This window comes from Neolamprologus multifasciatus, chromosome 7 (assembly GCF_963576455.1).
Source record: "Neolamprologus multifasciatus chromosome 7, fNeoMul1.2, whole genome shotgun sequence".
Classification (NCBI taxonomy): domain Eukaryota; kingdom Metazoa; phylum Chordata; class Actinopteri; order Cichliformes; family Cichlidae; genus Neolamprologus; species Neolamprologus multifasciatus.
In genome coordinates this window covers 55,849,984-55,871,698 of record NC_140445.1, presented here as the reverse complement: position 1 = coordinate 55,871,698, position 21,715 = coordinate 55,849,984, and the positions used below count along the sequence as shown (strand labels likewise).

The window sequence follows — 21,715 nt, the reverse complement described above, 5'->3', positions numbered from 1 at the left end:
TAAGGGAAATGTACAAAAATACAGAAATAATTAAACACACCACACACACAATCAGACTAGCTTTTGTCTTTGTTTTCATACACAGGGAGTCCCCACAGGTTTGTCTGATGTCTACATCTACTGTAGTTTTAAGTTCCTTCCTTACTCTCAGTTACATGCAACCCCTGTAAAAATAACTTGTAAATATCGCTTCTTCGTTTTTTTGTTTTTCTTACAATAATTCTGGTTAAAGACGTAATTTTTTATTTATTTATTTTTTTTTGGGGGGGGGGGGGGGGGGGGGATCATTATTTGCATCTATTTTAAGACAGACCCAAAGACACTGATTTAGTTTTTTAATCCTTACTGATGTGGTTGTCAGTGGTTATCACTGACCCACTGACTTCTACGTATTTTATGGTCAAGATTCCCAGGAATTTGCGGTCGTGAACCCGGTGTCTGCTGCCCTTGTAAAATTGCGTATACTACGGCCCACCGTTAGAAGGGAAAAGGGCTGCCTTCAATACAGTCGGAAATTTGGGAACTACCAATCGACCTTTAAATGTGCTTGAAGAAGTCAGGATACTCTTCAACCTATGAACCGTGTCAGAGAGTAATGATAAAGTAAAATTGTCCAGGACTTTACGTTGACTACATACCTGCAGACAAGTTGAGTTTGCATTTATTCTTAGATTAATTTGTATACTACTTACATAATGTTGAATTTTGATTACAGCTATCAGGACAATTTCACTGTGAAGAAATTATGGTATGTGTTTTTGCTTAAACTTGGACATAAATGTTTACCCCACCCTATTTAACTGTTTGTGTGCAGGTGGTCTGGTAACAATGAAAACCACATTTCACGGAGCCATAAACGTGTGCACATGAACAGAAATTCATATGTTGTTCTAAAATCACATATAAATAAATGAAAACACTGTAAAATACCAAGAAAAGTAGCTTTGGATGGGACAGAACAAACTGTTTTTTAATTTCCTTCAATAGCTCTTTAAAGGCTGATGACTAAAAATGACCATTTTCTAAAAATTGAATACATTTAAAAGCTGTTATCTATTAACACTGAAACCACATCAGTAGCCAGTATCTTGAACTGTGAAGTAGATGGGCCACAGCAACATAAAACCACACCAGGCGTTGTTTCTGTCAGCTAAGGAAAGTCTCATCCACACTTCTAATCAGTGTTGGTCAAGTTACTTGAAAAAAGTAATCAGTAACTAATTACTGATTACTTCCCCCCAAAAATAATCCCGTTACTTTACTGATTACTTATTTTCAAAAGTAATTAATTACTTAGTTACTTAGTTTTTAAACACGATTTACAACCTGAATAGGTGATAAAGCGATAGATCTTTCAGCCCAATTCTACTTTTTCTGCATAATCCATCATACAAAATGTAATAATGGAAAAGTCTCTTTTTTTAAACTTGTTTTTATCAGTTTTAATCTTTTAACTTTATGCATCAAGCAAAATTGTAATTATATGCAACATTCTCTGACTTGAAGAAATTAGTTTAACATTTAAACCTATTTTCTGCGCATTCCAGCACATAAAATAAAATATTTTTTGTGTTTACACTCACTCTTTCAAATAGATGCAAGTAAAACACAGCAGAAAATAAATAAAGTCAAAGACTCAGCGGTCCTGTTGCTCTATTTTCACCTGTAAAGCAGGAGTGGCGTAGGCGGAAGTTTACCCTGATGCAGGTGTGCTGCAGCGGTCAGCTGAAGAATCCGCGAGTTTCTCTGTGAATTTCCCATTACTCGTTGCGCACTCAGAGCTTGTTTAGGGTTTTTTCGCTGTAAAAAGAAGTTTTCTTCCCACGCACAGCGGACACTAATGTTTTTGTCACTTTTTATGCAATCAAACTCAAAGTAAGGTCAGTACTTCCACGCTTTAAACGCTGCACGCTCATACTCTCTCCTGCACTCCATATATTATCCATTGTTGATCTGCACACAGCTGCGAATGTCGCACTCGCTTACGTCACTGTCATGAGACACCCTTGCAAAAAAAATCAGGTTTTAGTAACGCAGTAACGCACGTTCCTACAGGAAAGTAACGATAATCTAATTACCGTTTTGCGATAGTAATCCCTTACTTTACTCGTTACTTGAAAAATGTAATCAGATTACATGCCCATCTCTGCTTCTAATAACTTCTAATAATTCAAAATATGAGCCATGTTGAAAGGAAATCCATGAAATTGGACCTGCACATTTCTGTGATATGTCTCTTGTATTTTATGAGCTTTTTTATTTATTTTTATTAAGGTAAGCAACTAACAGGTCAAACTAAAGTTGCCTGCATAATTTTCCCCCAATCGCACGAAGTAGTTGAAATTACACGATTAGCTTGAACGCAGCACAAGCCCACATAATGCTCTTCTTCAGCACCGGGAACAGCGGGTCAGCCTGCAGAGCTCTTCCGGAGGCGGATAATCCCCTTCTCTGTGCGAAGTCCTCTTACAGTCAGGAAGGGATCGCTGTAGCTCCCCTCGAGAGGAACACGTTTTGGGATCAAATGCAAGTTACGACGGGGGAAGCGCAGCTTTGAGGACAGCTTGGACTTGTAGAGAAATGTCTGCGCACCTCTCCCTCTGGCTTTATTGTGTAAACAACCAAATCTGACACCGATAAGCGGATTCTCTATAATGTGACAGCTGCTGTCGCCTCTCATCTATTTCGGGAGAAACTACGGGCGGTATCCCGCTTGCGTTTTTATTATTTCAGGACAATGGTGGTCAATAACCTGGCCTTAACCTTTATTGCCGCGGCTCTTTGGGGGGTCAGCGGCGAACTACTGCTCACTCCTTCATCTGCGACGCACTTAAATTCAACATCATCATCATCCGTCATCAGTCAAGATTCACTGACTAACAATGCCACGGATGCTGCCGTGGGATCCCGGATTTCATCTCTAATGACGTATCTTCCGACCCTGAAAAACATTGTTATTTTCATCTGCGTGTTAACAGCTGCTCTCATCACGTGCCTGGTCATCAAAGTGGTCAGGTAGGCAGGTTGGCGCAGAAAAAACAAATCAATCATTGCAACGGTTGTTAAACTGTAAAAGTAAAAGTCATGCAGACATTATGAGAGCAGGTTCGGCATATCGCCGATTAGTGTTGTTTATACATTTGCGTGTGGTTGTTTTGTCCCCGTGTGATGTGATGGAGAAGGGTCTGGGCCTGTTGATTTTCATCTTACGGGGATTTCTAGGCACTGATAAGTTTAACGTCATACTGCCTTATGTAGTCGTTTTATGTGCCTGTAAGCGTTGAATCTAGTGAAGTAGGCTACATTGTTACTCTGTTTACATTTCTCTGATTGCACAGTTTATTTTCGGGCTCATCCCGGTCAGATTTAATTCTGCTAGTTTCTATTTTCCTTTGCAGTCAGACTGTTGATCATATTTCTAATTAATCAGTGAGGGTTTTTTTTGTCCCTAGCATTTAAGAAGTTGATGTAAATAAAAACAGTGTAAGATTGAATAAACTGGAACTTCTTATTTGGGAGGTTGGCACTTACTTTAAGCAACTGATTATCACCATTTTGAAATAATAGTTGCCCAACTTTTTGGGCCAGTCTGAGCACTTTAACACACTCCATATGGCAGAAGTAAAGGAAGATTACAACTTCGGGTGGCAGGCTTTGTGATCCAAAAGGCAAAGTTTTAATTCTCTCGCTCACCTCATGTGTGACGGTTGTCTTTTCTCGCAGATCTGGCAGAAGAATCAGGAAGACTCGGAAGTATGATATTATCACTACACCTGCAGAGCGCGTAGAGATGGCGCCTCTCAATGAAGAAAACGATGAAGAGGATGACTCAACCCTTTTTGATGTCAAATACAGGTTGGTTTGTTTTGTTTTTATTTCTTTTGGATCACTTAAGCAATGACAAGCAGAACCAGAGGAAAAGCTCCTTTTCTTCAATTTCTACTGGTCACATAAGCAGATAAGAAAGAAAACATGAGAGCCTCATGACACTGAGAATGTTCTACGTGTATCAGAGAAGATGGGCTGGCATGTAGATGTGGATGAGATGCTGACCATGAGAAGCAAAGTGCCATGAGTACTAAAAATGATGGCCTTGAAGACAGATCACAAGTTTCTTTGTACAGGTTCTTGCACAGCAAACGTAAGTTTAATGTAGATTTTAAAACACTGATACATTTTCCTCAGGCGCCTTAATCTTTACTATTACAGCCATAAAATGCTGAAACCCTGATTTGCTTATGCAAAGCAGATTGTATTTTGGTTTTGACTGTGAAATTTTGCACAACGGCAAATTTACCAGCTGTCCCGGAAATTTTTTTTTTTTTTTTTTAAGTACAAAGCTTGATTAAAAACTGTGTGTTTGACCAGCTTTGGTCATCCTAAAGAAACACACTACTTTAAGGAAAGACTACTTTAATTCTAATGCACTGTTGACTTTAGGTCTCACCCTTCCGTGCTTTCCATTGTTCACACAGTCACTTCCTCAAAGGGACGCCTTGTTTAGTTGACATTCCTGACTTCCAATTCAGGCAGTACTCTTGACGGGCAAACACACTTCCTCCTCACTGTGTGCTCGTTAAGTAACTCTAAGTTTCTGCTTTGCAGGTGAATACCGGCGTGGACGTCAGCGTGTTTGAGCTGATGACTCCCACTTGGCCCGGGACAAGTACAAGTGATTTCCTGTACTTTTTTTTTTTTTTTGGGGTGTGTGTGTGTGCATTTCCAAGTCTTACCATATCAGCAACTTAATGCTGTCTGTGCATGGCTTGTATCTGTGGTTAAATAGTGTTTTTACATCACTGTTCGCTGCTTTGCTAAAGCTTCTATGACGTGAGCCAAATAATCTCCCAGGTTATTTCTAATGTTAGAGATAAGGAGGCTCCAAAAGTCTTTCAGGAATCCTTGGTCTGGAGTTGAGTCGTTTCCAAATAAATACATGGTGGTCACTACAGATCATCGCCTAATGCGTAAAGTATTCATTTACCAAGAGTACTTTCTTCAACTGTAAAATTTAATTGATATTTTTTTAACCAAAACTAAATATTACCTATATGTACTAACCACTTTGTTGTGCGTATATACTGTTAAAGGCTTTTCGGTCAGGAGTTAGCATACGCTGCATATATATATATATATTTTTTACCTTGTGTTCTTTCAGACATTCCTGTTTCGCTGCTATCACAGCTGACGTTGACCTTTAAGGTTATCAGATTTGACTCGTCATATTTATGGAGTATATACCAGTTTGCTATGAATGTGAATCTGCTGTTATCGAGTGCGCTGAAACACGCTTAATCCTTAAAAAAAAGGAACCGCTGAGCAGGATCGGCGCTGCCTGTGGAGACTGCGGTCATGCTGCCACAGTGATTAACATGCGCCCTGTATTATTTTCAAGGCCAAGTTAAAGTTTGACTTTTCAGAGTCAAAGTCCAGTTACTCGCTTTAAAAATATCCCCAAATTTGATATTCTTTATACGAGCTAACAAATTAAAGTCCCTCACTGTAATATCCACTAATGGCTAACTGACTTCTTCTCATAAAAGAAGAAATTTTCCTGGGCTATGATTGTATTAAAGGCCACTTTTGACATTTGGGGTAAAGTGATTGTTACTTTTTATAAATACTAAACCACTATATTAAAAACTCATATTCAAAAAATTAAATTACGATTATCTATCTAAAGTTTTATTCAAAGTGAATGAAAGGAAAAGCAGAGGAGATCACAAGACGCTCACGTCTCCGTCTGCCCAATAACGATAATTACATTGTTTGAGGAGCGAGGCAGAACAGACACAGATGAGCTTTTCTGCAGCACACGGTCGCGCGGTTGCCGTCTGTGACCTTCTCTTTTAATCCAAACTGTTATCTGATAGTGCACTGTGGCCTGCAGGTGCAGCTGTTTCCGAATGACCTCCATCCTCGGTTTAATAAGAAAATAAAAAGACTGCCATGACCAAACTTGCACAATCAATTTATCGTTTTCTTTCTCTCCCCACGCCCGTCTGAAATAAAGTGTTTTTAGCATTTTGGGTAAAACTGGGTGTGTTTATTGTCTTGACAGAATCATTCATTGAATCATATGTGAATCAAACTTGTAAACATACTGTATTTTTTATTTTTTTTTGGAAATATGATGTTCTGTAATGCTCCTCAAGCTGGCTGCTGTTATTTACTGTTTTCCACTTCTGTCCCGTGTCTTTAACTGTTTGTGCAGAAAGCTGCAGATCAATGTGTTTGTGCCTGCTCAGACAAAGATGCCAACCTTTATCAAAGTTTTTCTTTTTCTTTTCTGGAGTTGTGTGAAATCATGGAAAAACTTCACCGAATCATCTGCTGCAGACGGTCGCTCGTAAAGAGGAATTAAAGCTGTAGCGGTGAAACTAATTTCCATTATTCCGCATTTTACCCAAAAACAAAAAAGAAAAAAAAAAATTACAAGTGGAACTGTTTTAAAAGTTTATAGTAAACAAGCCCCTGCTTGGTTTCTGACACAGATGTGCGTGTAGCCCTGTCTGTTTCCTCAGTTTCCATTTATTTGAAAAACCACTGAAATAAACCCGCTTCCTTTGAAGTGTCAAGGAAAAATTTTGTGTATTTTTTTTGCCACAGAAAAGTACATTCACGTTGTCATAAATGCACACGTTAAGCATCAATGAGTCACACTGAGGATCATAAAAATGAACAAAAAGACTGGAATATGCTCAAACTGTATCCATTAACACAAGACAAACATGCAAAAGCGAGTATTAGTTTGCTGTAATTTGCACATTAAACAGATGTTAACAGGGTATGTGGGGGGGAAAAGCAAGATAAAAACTGTACAATCGTCAGAGCAGGGAACATGTGTGAGAAAGTTTTTCTCATCTGTGGCAAACTCCACATTCTGGGTTAATTAACTTAATAGCGTTGGTCACAAACCGTTTCTATTTTTGCCAAAGTCAGACAAGCTCACACAAATAAACCTTTCATTGCTTCAGACTGCTGACGTCTCTAGTACAACTTTCATGTCTATTCTTAACCTAATTGGCGGCGTAATAAGGCCGACATGCAAGTCAACAGGCGCATCCTGTCAAAACAACACTTTTTGTGGACAAATCACATGGCTGAGAGCGCATGAGAGGCTGTTTGTTTAGCTATGGAGCTCTTGGAATATTTCAAATGCTTCCTTTAATTTTCTATAACAGAGGCGTATTGTTACAGAAAAATACCCAGAGCTTCTTGGCCAAAATGTCAACATCGAGATAACTCCCAAAAAAAAAAAAAAGCCCAAAACAAAACCCCTTTTGATGAGGTGGATCCTCAAAGTACAAAAATATAATTTAATCTTGTGTTAAGATGTTCCTGTTTGAAAAGCCAGTCGACTACTGGCCTTAAAATGTACATAAAAAGGAGTTTCTATCCTGACCAGAGGCCTACGACGAGACGTTTTTTGCATACTCTGTTTTTATTTTAAATTGATAACTAGGTTAAAGAACTCACAGCCAAATAAAACCTTTTATAGTGTCTGGGCATGGGGATGGTCCACTTAGGGACTGGTGGAATTTATTTATTATAGGCACAATACTATGTATCAAACTATTATATTGGTTTAATACTAATTCCAAACATGCTCTACAAGAAAAATGAACACATCACTCTACCTCTGTATTTCTTAAAGTGTGACCTGTGAGCCCGTAGCAGCTCTTGGTAACATGCTACGAGATCTTTCAGGGCAACAAAGAAAGAAATGCACTAGTTTATATTTAACTAATCCACACATCAAACTATCCTTTACACTCACTGGCCACTTCATTAGGTTACCTTGCTAGTAAGCTGCCTTAATGCTTTATGGGATATGTGCTGGAAACATTCCCCGACCACCCGTTGTGGTCTCCTGTCGCTGTGCCCCGTCTGCTTCAAGGTGCAACGTGTTGTGTGCTCAGAGATGCCTTCTGCATACCTGGGTTGTAACAATAATTTGAGTCAGCTTAAAGCAGTCTAGCCATGCTCCTCTGACCTCTGACATCAACAAGGCATTTCCACCCAAAGAGCTGCTGCTCACGATCCAGTGAGCTCCTCTCTTTATCAGGCCATTCTCTGTAAACCCTACAGATGGTTGTGTGGGAAAACCCGAGCAGATCAGCAGATTCTGAAATACTCAGACCAGCCTGTCTGACACATTCAGAGTCACTTAAATCACCTTTCTTCCCTATTTTGATGCTCAGTTCAAACCTAAGCAGGTCATCTTGACCACATTTGCCAACATTCCCAAATGCACTGCTGCCTCGTGATTGGCCGATGAGATATTTGCGTTAACAACCAGTTGAACAGCTGTGCCTAACAAAGTGGCCAGTGAGTGTAGCAGCACATATCTGTGTTACAGCCATTATAGCAGACTAAACCTTTCTACCACTGACATATATAGCTGGTGTCAAGAAACGCAACACTGAACATATTAAATGTCGCAAAAAGTCAATTAAAAACACAAATAACAGACACGTCACACACATTTCCAGTGTTTGTGATGTGTGCAGACCTCCTCTCCCTACATTGGTCATAAAAACCTTGAGAACCCTTGCTCCACATGAATAAAGGCATACAGATGTCCAGCTCGGGGTCCTCTCAGTGATATTTCACTGAAATAGCTGCTGATTGCGACTTCATGTTAATTTAAAAGCACATTATGGAGCTTGCTTGTTCCCAGGTTTGTAAGGAAGCCAACGAATACATTCATCTCAAAAAGTAAACCTCTTCTTACTACAAACATCCAGCTACCGTCTCGCCCTCCGGTGAGGAAACAGGGCTGGTGCTCTTTGAGGAAAGTTTACATAGTGGGTTTACCGTTGGCAAAGTCTAAGTAAACATTCGTATGTGAACAGCTGGTACACTCCTCCATTATGCTCACGCTTTCCTTTCTTGATTTGGTTCTCAAGGTAACCTGACTTTATTAGACGGTGGCTCTGGTTTATTGGAGGTTTGGGTTTTTGCTTGTTATTAACCATCTAACATTAAAGTAAGGTTATGTCATAGAAAGCGTTTAAGAGATTCCACTTCAAAGTGTTTTAAAAAGAGATTATGGTCCCCTTTTTTCCTCTATCATCATTCTTCCTGATTATTAAGTGCTTCCATCTTGTGGCTCAACAAGCGAACCAGTAATTTAACAGCTCACAGTCTTATCATCACAAAGTTGGAATACGAATTTCAGAGCCAGCCTTATTAACTTTTAACACTTGCGGGATGTCAGCTACTTTTAATTTAGAATATAAAAATGAAATTATATTCATTAATTTGTTTAATCAACACACATACAGACGCGCAAAAAAAAAAAAAAGATGTGCTTGTGGAGAGACCTCAGGCCTGAGGGTGGAGTTGGTCACTCTTTGAGCTTGAAATAGAAAAATTGTTCATTCCAGCTGTTGAAAATAAGTTAATTCAAGTCTCATAAAAGTGCTAGCAACGAGAAAAACTGCTCGTATTCAAGTCTGCTTGCCGCAGAACCTTCTGCTATTTGCTCTGGAGATCTTTCTGTGGTCTCTGCTGGATGCCACAAACCCCAGTGTGGAGCCGTAGCGCCCCCTGTCTGTGTAACGTGCTCAGGGTCCTGAACTCCAAAGGCATGGTGTGAGGACTCGAGCTGGAGGTGTACTCATATTTGAGGGTGTCGTAGTAGTGGTATTTAACCGGTTTGCCTTGCGGGTCGTGCGGAAAGGGCCAAAAGCCGTAAAGGTGGATCTCCTCGCAGAAGCGAGTGGCCATTGTGTACATGAGGAGGCCGGTGGTCGGACGTTTGATGTGGACGTTGTTCGTCAGCCAGTACCTGCAGATGCAGACAGAGACAGAGCTGTAAGATAAGACATTCAGGGACAAAACAGGAGACACTCGGACAGAACCAGAACAAAAGGAAGAGCAATTAAGGTGTCCATAACTCTTTTCTGGGTACACAGTGAGCTCTGCATTCACTGGGAAGAACCACTTTTCTCCTTCAGTAAGAGGAGGAGTTGAATCCTGCGTGACACAAGCAAAAATAGAGAGTTTGACCGACACCTTTCTGATGCAAACAACAACACACTGGCCTCACAACTGTCTCGCATATCCCTAAAGTCTTCTGTAGGTCAGTTGGTTTAATAATTTCAGTCTTTCAAACGTGATGACTGGCTGCTTTCTTCCCTCTCTCTCTTTTACCTTTGAGTTTTCCACTGGTGATTGGTTGAAGCTGTAGGAAATGGGATTTTTAATTTTGTGACCCTTTTAAAAACAGCGGTTTACAATTATTGCAGTTCTATTGTTAAGCACAAGGCTGGTAGCATCTACAGGGGAAAGAAAATAACTTCGCTGTCGAGAGTTGCATTTTTTTCACTGCAGTTGCAGAACCGCAGTAACTCCTGGCTGCTGAATTTGACATGAAATCAAAAATATTTAGGTGGACGATTTTTTTATGTTTTATTTTTTTGCAGTGTGTTGCTGAGCAGCACAGACTGTATGTTCTTTTCACCACGTGAGCCTTTTTAACAAAAGCTGCAGACGCTACAGCTGCTCTGCACGACTATTTTCTCTACCTGAGGTGACTAGCAGCTCCTGTGACAGTGACGCGCCACACGCTCCCCTCGGGAGCAGCTTCGGGGACAGATGGTCACGCGTTCGCTTGCATCAGCTTCATTTTCCTTTCCAGTCACTGGCCCATTTGCCCAGCCTTGAGGCCACAACAGCCTCTCCTCTAACACCCTCTACAGTTAATGTGGAAGCTCGTGTTGAAATGCAGCAGCAGTAACCTCCCACTCTAATCAGCTCATGAGCCGTGCAGGACAAACAGTGGGCAGGAGAACGGGGTTTAATTATCAGTGGCATCATCCGAGGTGAGATTTGAGATTTGGTTGCGGTGAATATGAGCACATAAGATTTATTCTCTACTGCAAACTACCACGATTTAAAGTTCAGCTTTTCCGGAGGAAAGGTCAGGGGAGCATTTATCAGGCACGACTATCGATTTAGGGCAAAGACTGTTTCTTACGGTCTGTAAACAAGAAAAATCAGGGCTGGTTGTACCTCTTTGCAATACCGAGAGTGAGTTGGAGCATAGAAAATCGCATAATTTGGTCACCGACCAGCGGTGGTTGTTAGGCTTTTAACGAGGCAGGAAAGAACCAGGGCAGAGTGTGCTAATGATAACAGAGGCGAGGACACACAAACAATAGCAGAGAGGGATTTTTATAAATGTCCAAATGCACTTGAGGACATTTGACATCAGTGTAAAGAGGACTTCTTAAAAAAATCACTGACAAGCTATTAAATAAAAAAGATAACAGTAATGATAATAAATGGAATTTATAACATGATTAACCAAATGCACTAAACACAACACATTAAACCACAGCGTAGCAGCTTTTCCGATTATCTGAGCTATTCAGGAGCTCCGGAAAAAGCAGCAGAGGGAACAGATCAACAACATTTGCAAATAATTAGGCAAACTGATCTTTTCACAAGCTCGTATAAATCAGGCTAAAGAGTTGACGGGAACATGTGATCACCGAGATTTTGACTTCGCCTCATCAGCGAAGCCTCAGCCTGACGCTGAATTGTGAAATGTGTGTATTTGCTTTCTTGCAGAGAATCAAGTCAAAAGATTGACTTTATGAACACCATGAGGTCAGTCCACACAGCTTTTTAATGCAGCATCTCTTCTGGTTGCCTGGCAATGTCACGGTGTCGGGTGCAGGACTCGCTGCTCCCTGCTTTTTTTTTTTAACAAGATAGAGTCAAATGGTGGGAGCGCCGTGACTCAATGAAATGTCATATTATATTTTGGTCCAGCACCACCTCTGACCCCGTGACTTTTCTTTTGATTTCACCATGAGGATGATATTTTGGTTTCATTTTGGAGTGATGATGCAGGTTAACCTCTCCCAGCTGTAACTGGGCAGGACCATCTAATCAAACCACACAGAGCTCCTGTGGACGATTACGAAACGCTGGGTGACTCTCACACTTTTTAGCCACGGTATCTTTGCTGTGAAGTACAGCAGCTGCTTAAAGACTGGTCTGCTGCACCATGTTGATTACCATGTGTGCTAAGCACTATGGAAAAGCCTTTCCCAAGCATGGTGGGCAGACACAGCACTCAATTTCTGGAGAATTTTTAACTTCCCTCTGTGCTCAGGCAGCTTTAGTGGAAAGTGTGGACAAGGAGATGGACTTAAACACCGTGCGTGTCCTTGTGGACTTGTACTGAATCCTCTCATGCACCCTCCCCTCAAAGCAAGCATTCAGCATTGTGCGGGTGCAGCACTGTTGGACAGAACTAAGCAGCATATCCAAACATTCAACTTGAGCCAAAGAGACCAGGCTAGTACTTTTCCTTTCCTCAAGATATTCACACTAAGCTAAATGCTTCTTACCTGACATGACATCAGACAAGACTAGAGCTGAGTCAACATCTGCCCATGTGAAAGAAAGCACATTTCCCAAATTGACCCCATCACATTATATCCAGGGTTAAATTGGTATTTTATATATAAAGTGGGCCTATTTATATTTTCCTTATTTTTTTGTCACAGTGCTCATTTTGGGAAAAAGAAACCCATTTCTTTTCCTCTCTTTTTTTCCGCGTTTCCACAATTTACAACTGTCCCATAAATGTGTCGCAAGCAGGCTATCCTAAAGCTGCAGACTTGAAAAGAGGACAGCTATAAAAGGAGACAGCAACCGAACAAATGAGTGCGATCGTGCCTGTTTAAAACAGCCCTGTGCAGAACAGACAGACCGTCTCAGGAAAGCAAACACATACAATGAGATAAAAGTGTAAACAAAGAAATGTCGTTCATACTTGTTCAGCTGTCTTCGTGAGAATTTTTTTAATTACATTTTTTAAAAGTTGGCACTTTTCTGTCATGCTTTCAAATTTCAAGGCCCTTTTTGAGAGTTAAGACTAAGCTTAGGGTTAAAATTAGAATTAGGTTCAGGTTAGTGTTTGGCAGTTAGCTGTGATCCTAAACTTAGGGGTGAGAGTCAAAAGTGAAGCACAGAATGATAACGGCACAGCACAGCTGTCACTCTTTTAGTCAAAATCTTGTGAGCCATTCATTCAAATGACGTCAAACTGGGCACTGCACTCAGCCAGGGGCCCCACTAATACCCCTGCAAAATTTGAAGTGGATTGAAAGAACAGTTGGAGAACAGATGGATGGACAGACAGAGAGTCCTCAAATTATTAGAAAGAAGTTATTGTCCAAAATAATACTCAATTTGGCGTTCCCAAAGACAAAAGCACTGACAGTTTCAGCAGTAAGTTGGCTTAAATGGAGGCAGAAGTGAGCTAAAATGGCTTGTTACAAATAGAAGATCAACTAAAGGCTGCACAGTGGGGAGGGACGTTTAACCAAAATAAGCCATTCTTGGAACTGTGAGTCATGCAAAGCTACTCAGTCAGAGACCCAGAATAAAACTATAGGGCTGAAAAATGAGCATATCAGTTTCCCTTTTAGGTAAATATGATAGGTGGGCCCTTGAGTGGAGAAAGGCAGAGTAGCTTTATCTCACCGACTGCCCCCGGTGATCAGATGTGCTTAAAAATAGCCACCCGGGCTGCAGATTAGGCTTCGTCAGCCCCTTTGAGTGTGCTGCTCACAGGTGTTCTTATAAGTCCGTGCTTGAGCATCTTACCCTCTGACGGCATGGAGAAGGCGCAGCGATGGAAAGGCGGTGCGTATGTCTACGGTGTGCAGCAGGATGAGACGCAGTGCCCACTCCACGCGCTCCTCTCCCCCCTTGGCCATGAAGGCTGGGATCCACAACACGCTGCCGCTGAGGCTTCGAAGACGCCGTAAGAAGCGCTCCTTCCACTCATTGGTGACCAGGTCCTGGAAGGCTCGCTGCACTACTGACGGGTTCATGGTCACCAAGTTGGTGCGCCATCCCACGTCCTGAAAGTATTCCTCCACCGGTGCCAGGTTACACCTTAAAGCAAAGGGCGTTCGGTTTTAACATGGGGAAATAGTCTATTAAACACCTAGAATTTACGCAAATGAATCAAATATATGGTTCGCTAATGATGTGTAGGCTTATACAAATATACAAAAGTAAAGAAAGTCAGAACTTTCCACCTTTATGTTACAGTTAAAGCTCTGATATCCTCTATGAAGGCAACTTTTAAGTAACTTTCACCTCCCTGTGTGGTTCTGATTAATGAAACACAGGTGGATAACTGACGGGTTACATTAAGCCAGCAGTCGTGAAACCTTGACGAGAAACTTTTGTTTATTCGTTTATTTTATCCACGTAATTTAGCAACCATCTGTTTCCCCCACCACCACCCAAAGTCTGAAGAGTGAAACAGAGCAGAAGTAAAGGTGAAATTCAGCAGGAAAGCAGGGTGGCATTTTCTTCATTGATGTTCGTCTCCGCCTGAAAGTAAATGTCAGAAAAACACAAAGCTGGTAATTATCCTCACAGCGAAACATCTCCATTCTGTACAGGGGGGCGGGGAGGAGACATCAGGAGGCCTTGTTGTTAATACGTTTTTATTCTCTTATCTACACACTGATTACAGTGTTTGTTTAGTCTGAGCACTTCAGATCTGCGGGGTTTGTTCATATTTTCAATGATAAATTAGCAGGACTTCTTTACTTTCAGTCAAACTTTCATCATCTGAAACATCAGTGTAAAAAGAATCAAAATTCAGTGCAGTGATTCTTAACTAAAGATTAATGACAAGTTTTATATAAAAGCCATAGGTTATCTAGAGCTGCCTGTCCCAGCTTTTGCTTATCTTTTTAAATTTTAATTCAGTTGTTTCACTTAGTATCCACTGTGACTTTGCTTGTTTCCATTTAGTTTCCGTCTTAGATTTAGTCTTTACTAATTATTGTTGTATGGAGGGAATATGTCAGAGGCATGATTTAGTAAAATCAGTACAGGTATTATAAAAACACAGAACCTCTTGAAATCACAGTCTTGTAGAAATTCAGAATCTCAATAAATAAATACATCAACGCCTCATAAGGCAATTTTTAATTAAACAAAAATGATTTTGTTCTGTAAGCCTCGTGTTTATTTAATTGCTCCCTATTTGTGACTGGTCAGGGACTGCCAACGCCATGCTATCTCTTTCATAATCTATTTTTTAAACCGTAATTATAAAGTGAATCACATTTGCCAAATTTGCTAAAACTTCAGCAGGTTTTGGAGTTAAAACTTTAATTGCCACAGATTTGATATAATTTTTTTAAAATTAATTCATTAATTAATTTGAGCAAATGAACCCTGGATCTTTTATCTGTGTGGGTGTTCTCCGCTCTGGGGTGTTGTGTTTTACATCTTAATGGTTGCTGTCGCTGTCCACAGCAAGCTAATGTACCCACAGCAAAGAACAGCTGGTGCATGATGAGCTGAAGCAATCTATGTACCCCGAACGCTGTCAACCTACTTTGTGGGAACCGAGCGAAGGGCAGGGAACTATTTTTAGCTGCAACATTATCTGCCGATCGGATATGTGAGCACAGAAGCAAATTCCTCCGCTTCTCAAAATGACACATTTCCTGTTCTGTGACTTCAGCCGACCAGGCATGGTTATTATGATGCTGAGGGAGTCTAGAAATCATGACCTCTTCTCATCAAGATACAAGACAGATAGGCATATAACAGACTTTGAGCTATCGATCAACCAGCGCAGTGAGGTGCTGCTTTAATTCTAACAACACTGATTTCTGAGAGGGTGCAGGTTGGGCGGTTCTGTTCGATTATGCCTAACTCCAGAGATAATTTAAACCAGAACACTTTTCTTTTTTCCCCATCTGCCAAATATAATACAGCCTCGACAGGCTTTTTTTTTTCTTTACCTCTGGTGGCAGGTATGAATGGTGATACATAACCCACTCAGAGACTCGCGAGCTTGCACCCAAACACAAACAGACCTGGCCGATGGCTTCGCAAACAGCGCGCTCTGCTAAATGAGAGCAGGGCCCAGGAGAACACTGGTGTTTCTCTGAAAAGCACAACGTCTTACAGCTGAATGCAAAGGCTGTTCAAAATGTCAATTTCATGTATAATCGTTCATCAAACAGCTCTCAGCTTGACAGTTGGCTCCCAAATTTAAGCCATCAGAGCTTTGACAGCTTTTTCAAATGCGCAATTAAAATATTTCCAGCCATGTGGCCACCAGCTATCGATTATCATGCTAATATGAATTATACACTCAGTGCAGGAGATAAGACAAGCCTAAAACTCAATTATAGTCCATTTTAACGGCTGTGTTTTATGATTTATTTCAAGCAAAAGGCTTCTAAGACTTAAATCACCCATGCTACCTGATAACAAAGTCATGAGAGTCGATCTCAGGCCCACAGCTGCTGTTCAGAAGGATCCCGGAGTTGCCCACGATGGCACAGCGCCTGTAATGCTGGTTTTTCATGGGGGATACGGTTGGCAAGAGACGGTAGAGATTTTCTGAGATGTTTGTGGTACTGTGGCGATCAAAAACATAGTGGATGATATCTCCCGGTTTCAGCGTGCCCTTCAGAATCGAGATGTCTCTCTCCGGGTCGAGGAATCTCAGAATGTTTTTCCTGTGAAAAGAGAAAATATGCGCCAATTATGACCGCCCGTCTACAGCGAAGTGTAAAACCTTGTGGAGATAATTGTGGAGGGTGATAAAAATACCTGATGAGGTGGGAGAGGGTCTTATTGAAAGTCCAGCTGTTTGACGAGTGTTTGGCAGTGCTATTGTAGATTGGACGGTGACGATATGTGTCCGCGCATGCTGTTGTCAAAGCAGTGGGGTTTACGTGTACTGCAGCCTTTCTAAATGATAAGAAAAAGTTGTGTTACCAACACACAGTCCAAAAAAAATTATGCCTGTTATCTCCTCCATGTATTGTTAGAATTTGCCCCATTCATTTCTAAATCTAAAGGCTGTTATATCAAACTTTTCCTTCTCCTAACAGACTAAAAACAGAGATGTTGTATAGAATGTAACCAAGAAAAATATGTGAATCTGAGTGTTCCAAGGTAGAGTTACGGTACAAGAAAACTAGATTTAACAAATGACTCCATGCTTTGTTTATTACCGGCTTTGCTCTTTTCCAGTCCCTTGGTTCATCTTCTATGTGTGAAATTTAGTTTCACTTCCTCTTCCTTTAACCCAACTTATTTCTGATTGGTTGCCACTTGCGAACAGAAGGTTTAAACAGCAGATTGCCGATTAGGGCTATCCCCTCTTTGTGACTTAATAGAGAGCCAGGAGGAAATAACATATGAAAGTGAACCTTTTTAGTACACTGAAGCCTGAATTTTTCACATATGGCATTTTTAGTTATTCCCATGCTGGCTCCATTATTTGAAGATTTTGCCATTTTTAATAGGAGCATCTACCATCAGTAAGCCCAGAAAATGAAGAAAAGTAAGATAGGTCCAACTTAAGATGAAAATTTGAACTGGAACATGACATCTGATGGGGCTGCTCTATCACTGGCCATTTTGATAGGGACACCTGTTCAACTTCTCATTAATGCAAAAATCTAAACAGCCAATCACATGGTATCCATTTAGGCATCCAGACAAGACACCCTGCTGAAGTTCAAACTGAACATCAGAATGAGAAAAAATGTAATTTAAATTATTTTGAAAAAAGCGTAGTTATTGGTGCCAGATGGGATCTGAGTATTTCAGATTCTGCTGATATACTAGGATTTTCCCATGCAACCACCCTTACAGTTTATAGAGAATGGTCCAAATGGTAAATGGCCCACATTTGTATAGCGCTTTACTTAGTCCCTAAGGACCCCAAAGTGCTTTACACTACATTCAATCATTCACACACTGGCAGAGGCGAGGCTGCTGGACACTGGCGCCACCGGGCCCTCTGACCACCACCAGTGAGCAAACATGGGGTTAGTATCTTGCCCAAGGATATTTGGCATGCAGCCAGGAGGCAGCCTGGGATCGAACCACCAACCTTCTGATTAGTGGCAGGCCTGCTCTGCCACCTGAGCTACAGCCACCCCGAAAAAGTGAAAAAGCATCGTTGATGTCAAAGGACAATGGTCTGTTGCCTTCCTGTCTGCTCCCAGCTGACAAAAGTAAATCAAATAACCACCTTTAAAAGCAAGGTACAAACAAGAGCATCTCTGAATATTAAACATGTTGAACCTTAAAATTGATGTGCTATGGCAGTAGAAGACCACACCTGTGGGACTCCTCTCAGCCAATAACAGAAAACTGAAGCTACAGTTCACATGGACTCAACAGAAAACTGGGAAGACGTTGTCTGGTGTGATGAAAACATGGATCGATCCTGCCTTGTATCAATGGTTCAGGCAGCCAGCGGTGGCGAAATGGTGTGGGGGATTATATCTTGGCATGCTCTGGACTAATATGTACCAGCAATACTAATGGCTGAGTACTGATGGTGAGCATGTGAATCCCTTTACAACCACACTGGACCCATCTGTTGATGACTGCTTCCAGCAAGATAACGCAACACATCACAAAGCTCAAATCATCTCGAACTGTTTTTTTGAACATGTCAGTGAGTTCACTGTATACACACAGCCCCCACAGTCACTCGATCCCTATCCAATACAGCACCTTTGCAGGGACAGGAGATTTGCAACATTGATGTGCAGCTGACAAGTCTCCAGCTAATATGTGACGTTATCAAGTCAATATGGACCAAAATCTCTGAGGAATGTTTCCAGCATGTTGCTGAATCTGTGTTACAAAGAATTAAGTCACTTGAAGCAAGAGAGTGGTCCAACCCAATGGTAAAAAGGTGTACCTAATGAAGTGTCTGGTGAGCACAAATACTGCTTCTGATTCTTAAGGACTTGCGATAGGCTATATGTAGGTACAGATAATATTGCTTCTACTTAAGTATCTGATTCATTCAGCCACTGCTCCGAAAAAGGACCTCCTTGACATGAACAATAACTTAAATGCGGCAAAGTGATGTTCTGCAAAATACTGCAGTTTCCCTAAAGTTAAATCCAGCTTTGCTCACATGGCAGATGTTTGCATTGTCACATGGATACCACACAAACGCACATACACACACATACTTTGATGGGTATTTATAGCGGCTGTGTCTCGCCTTAAAAAAAAACTAATGAGACACTCACTGTGACTGACTCACTGTGGCATCATAGCTGTAAAGGATTCAGTGACCAATAGCAAGTGAAAATTACCCAGAGAGGCCATTTAGCTACCCACTGGTGTTCTACAGCTGTGTGTGTGTGTGTGTTTGTGTGTGTCTGAGTAGATAAGATTTCAGACCTGTGTGGTTTGGGGATGAGCCGGTGCAAGTTCATCTTCTTTGAATGTCCAATATTTCTGAGTGGGGAAAAAAAAGGTTTCGATTGAATTATGAATCACTTACTGCGGTGTAGATTCTTACACCGAGCTGTATCCAGCAGCAGGCGTACTGTACATCACTCTTACAAGACAGAATAAAGGTGAAAAGCACACATCAAGGAATTTTTAGAGAACTCCACTGTGGACCCATTTGCTGATGTAATGAGGGGAAATGTGGCCTTAATGGGGCCCCATTATACTGAAAGGAAGATTTTCTTTTCACGGGGGAAAAGAGCGATCGCTTTACAAGGGTGTTGAATGCATCAGGCAAAATGCATTTACAGTAAATATACTGTATATGCATTCGGATTGTTAAGCCTCGAGCAATTTTGCAATCGTGACCTTGGTCACATCTAATAGCCGACTTTAAATATAGGAGTGAAGAAGTGAAACACCCGAGTGCTACCGGGGCTCCTTTCATTCGTTTTACAATCCCGGTGGCCTTTAAATATATTGTTATAATCATATTAGCCTGAATTTTATGCAGGAGTGGAATTGGTTCTGGTGCTTCTCCCACGGCAAATCACAAACCAATGTGACCTCATTACAATGTGAGCCACAGCCGGGTAATTGCTTTCAAAACAAAATGTTCTTGCTCAAAGGGGAGAAATGCAAGAAGACAAAAGCTGCAGAGACGTAGATTTTATTTCTTTAAAGGTGAGTTTTTGTTTTTTGGTTGTTGGTATTTTTTTTTTTTTTTTTTGCCATTCAGGTAACAGGACATCTTTACATCTATGTGATGATTATGAAGAGAAGCAGAGGAAGATGTAGCCCTGCTGAGGTCTGGTTGGATTTTTTTTCCTTTTCTTTTTTGGAGCCTGCATGTTTTTCATGCTAAATTAAGAATGGATCTTCTTGCAGGTCAAACGCGAGTGTGTGACTTGGAGGAATCCTGCGACAACATTTCAAACTCTGAAAATGAAAAGAAGAAAAATATATAGAGGAGACCCTCTTTTTTGTCATTCTTTTGCCTCTTCACCCCTTTTGTCTCTCTTACACGCACACACACACACGCTTCCCCCTTCTCTCTTTCTCTCCCCCCTCTCTCTTATAGTGTAAATGTATCCTATCCCGCATGCAGCCTGCTGCAAGACAAATAGCCTAATCCTTGGAGACCCAGGCAGGCGGGCTGCTGTAGGAACAGCTGCTCCTGCAGCACCCAAGTGTTACAAATGTAGAAAACAAACCGCGCACACTCCGGCACCCCAAACTCCGAACTTCATTTCAATTCAAATAAACTCGTTTATTCCACTTAGTCAGCCCCCTTATCCCTCCCCTCACATCACACATCGCACCTCAAATCTTCTGAGAAAGCCTGAAGGAAATAACCTGCTGGGTAAGAAAACAATGGGCATCATCTCTCTCTCTCTCTCTCTCTCCCCCCCCCCCCCCCCCCCACACACACACTGCGTGGATAAATCACGGCGGGATACTTACGCAGTTTCTTCTTCCACTTCTGCAATATCATCAATTATCAAAAGCACAACCAGCAGCGTTACAAAGCCGAACAACAGTGTGCGGAATACAAGCGGCATGGCTGAGAGGGGGGGCAGGCTGCAGCCGCCGGGGGGGCCGGGGGGAGTCCCTCCGTTCAGCGAACACTGACTTAAATGAACCTCCTTGTGTTTTCCATTTAGAAAGCGAAAATCCGCTCAGTCATCTGTGCCTTTGTTCTTTTCGCCAGAGTCGGACACTCCCCGGCGAGCTGCGGTCCTTCCTCTCTCCTCTCTCTCTTCTCAGATGTTCAGTTGTGTGTGTTTCTGTTTCCCGACGGGGCGATGCTGCTGCTGCTGCTGCTGCCGCTGCCGTCTCCGCTCTTCCCTCTATTCCCCAGTCAAACTTTGAACGCGTGCACCTACAGAGCCTGCCATGGGAGCAGCGAGATGTGGACCACATGCAGTCTTAAAGGCGCAGGGGCCAAACTCACCCATCTTCACTCCCCCCCCACCCGCCCACTCCACATCCACCATCCACTCAGCCGGTTTGATCTCACTCTCCAGGTTGCTGCTCCAGGTGTTCCTGGCGCACGGAGTGAGGAGAGGTGAGAGACTGCAGCAGTGTGGAGCCAGCTTGCACAGGTGTATGAGGCAAGTGGTTAAAAAAAGAAAAAAAAGAGAAAAATCAGGCATGCATGAATCATCTGAGTGCAGTATTCAAGCAGGCATGTGTGGTCTGAAAACCCACGTTATCAAAATAAAGGTCAAACATCTTTCTGTAGCCGTGTTCACCACTGTTGGAAACTACTTGTGTGCATTTCATAGTCAGCGTTAGTCATTACTTTGTTTAGAGCAGCAGGGAGCCCCATATCCATCTTAACTCCACTTAAAAATGAATCCCAAATTTCGTCAGTAACAAGAGTGAAATGCGCATCTTTGGAAAGGAGATGCGGCACATTTTC

General features: G+C 41.7%; 2 protein-coding genes across 2 annotated transcripts; one reads left to right on the top strand and one right to left on the bottom strand.

Annotated features, from left to right (window-relative positions):
* Positions 1 to 2,368: 2,368 nt before the first annotated feature.
* fam174b (family with sequence similarity 174 member B) lies at positions 2,369 to 6,585 on the top strand. The gene is made up of 3 exons (XM_085167319.1): positions 2,369 to 3,015; positions 3,724 to 3,855; positions 4,606 to 6,585. The coding sequence occupies exons 1-3, from the start codon at positions 2,738 to 2,740 to the stop codon at positions 4,607 to 4,609; spliced, it is 414 nt and encodes a 137-aa protein (XP_085023445.1). The 5' UTR covers positions 2,369 to 2,737; the 3' UTR covers positions 4,610 to 6,585.
* Positions 5,220 to 21,247, bottom strand: st8sia2 (ST8 alpha-N-acetyl-neuraminide alpha-2,8-sialyltransferase 2). The gene is made up of 6 exons (XM_085167318.1): positions 20,755 to 21,247; positions 19,240 to 19,296; positions 16,630 to 16,770; positions 16,278 to 16,535; positions 13,636 to 13,929; positions 5,220 to 9,796 (listed from the first exon to the last, which is right to left on the bottom strand). Exons 1-6 carry the CDS (start codon positions 20,850 to 20,852, stop codon positions 9,484 to 9,486), a joined length of 1,161 nt encoding a protein of 386 aa, XP_085023444.1. The 5' UTR covers positions 20,853 to 21,247; the 3' UTR covers positions 5,220 to 9,483.
* Between the last annotated feature and the right edge of the window lie 468 nt (positions 21,248 to 21,715).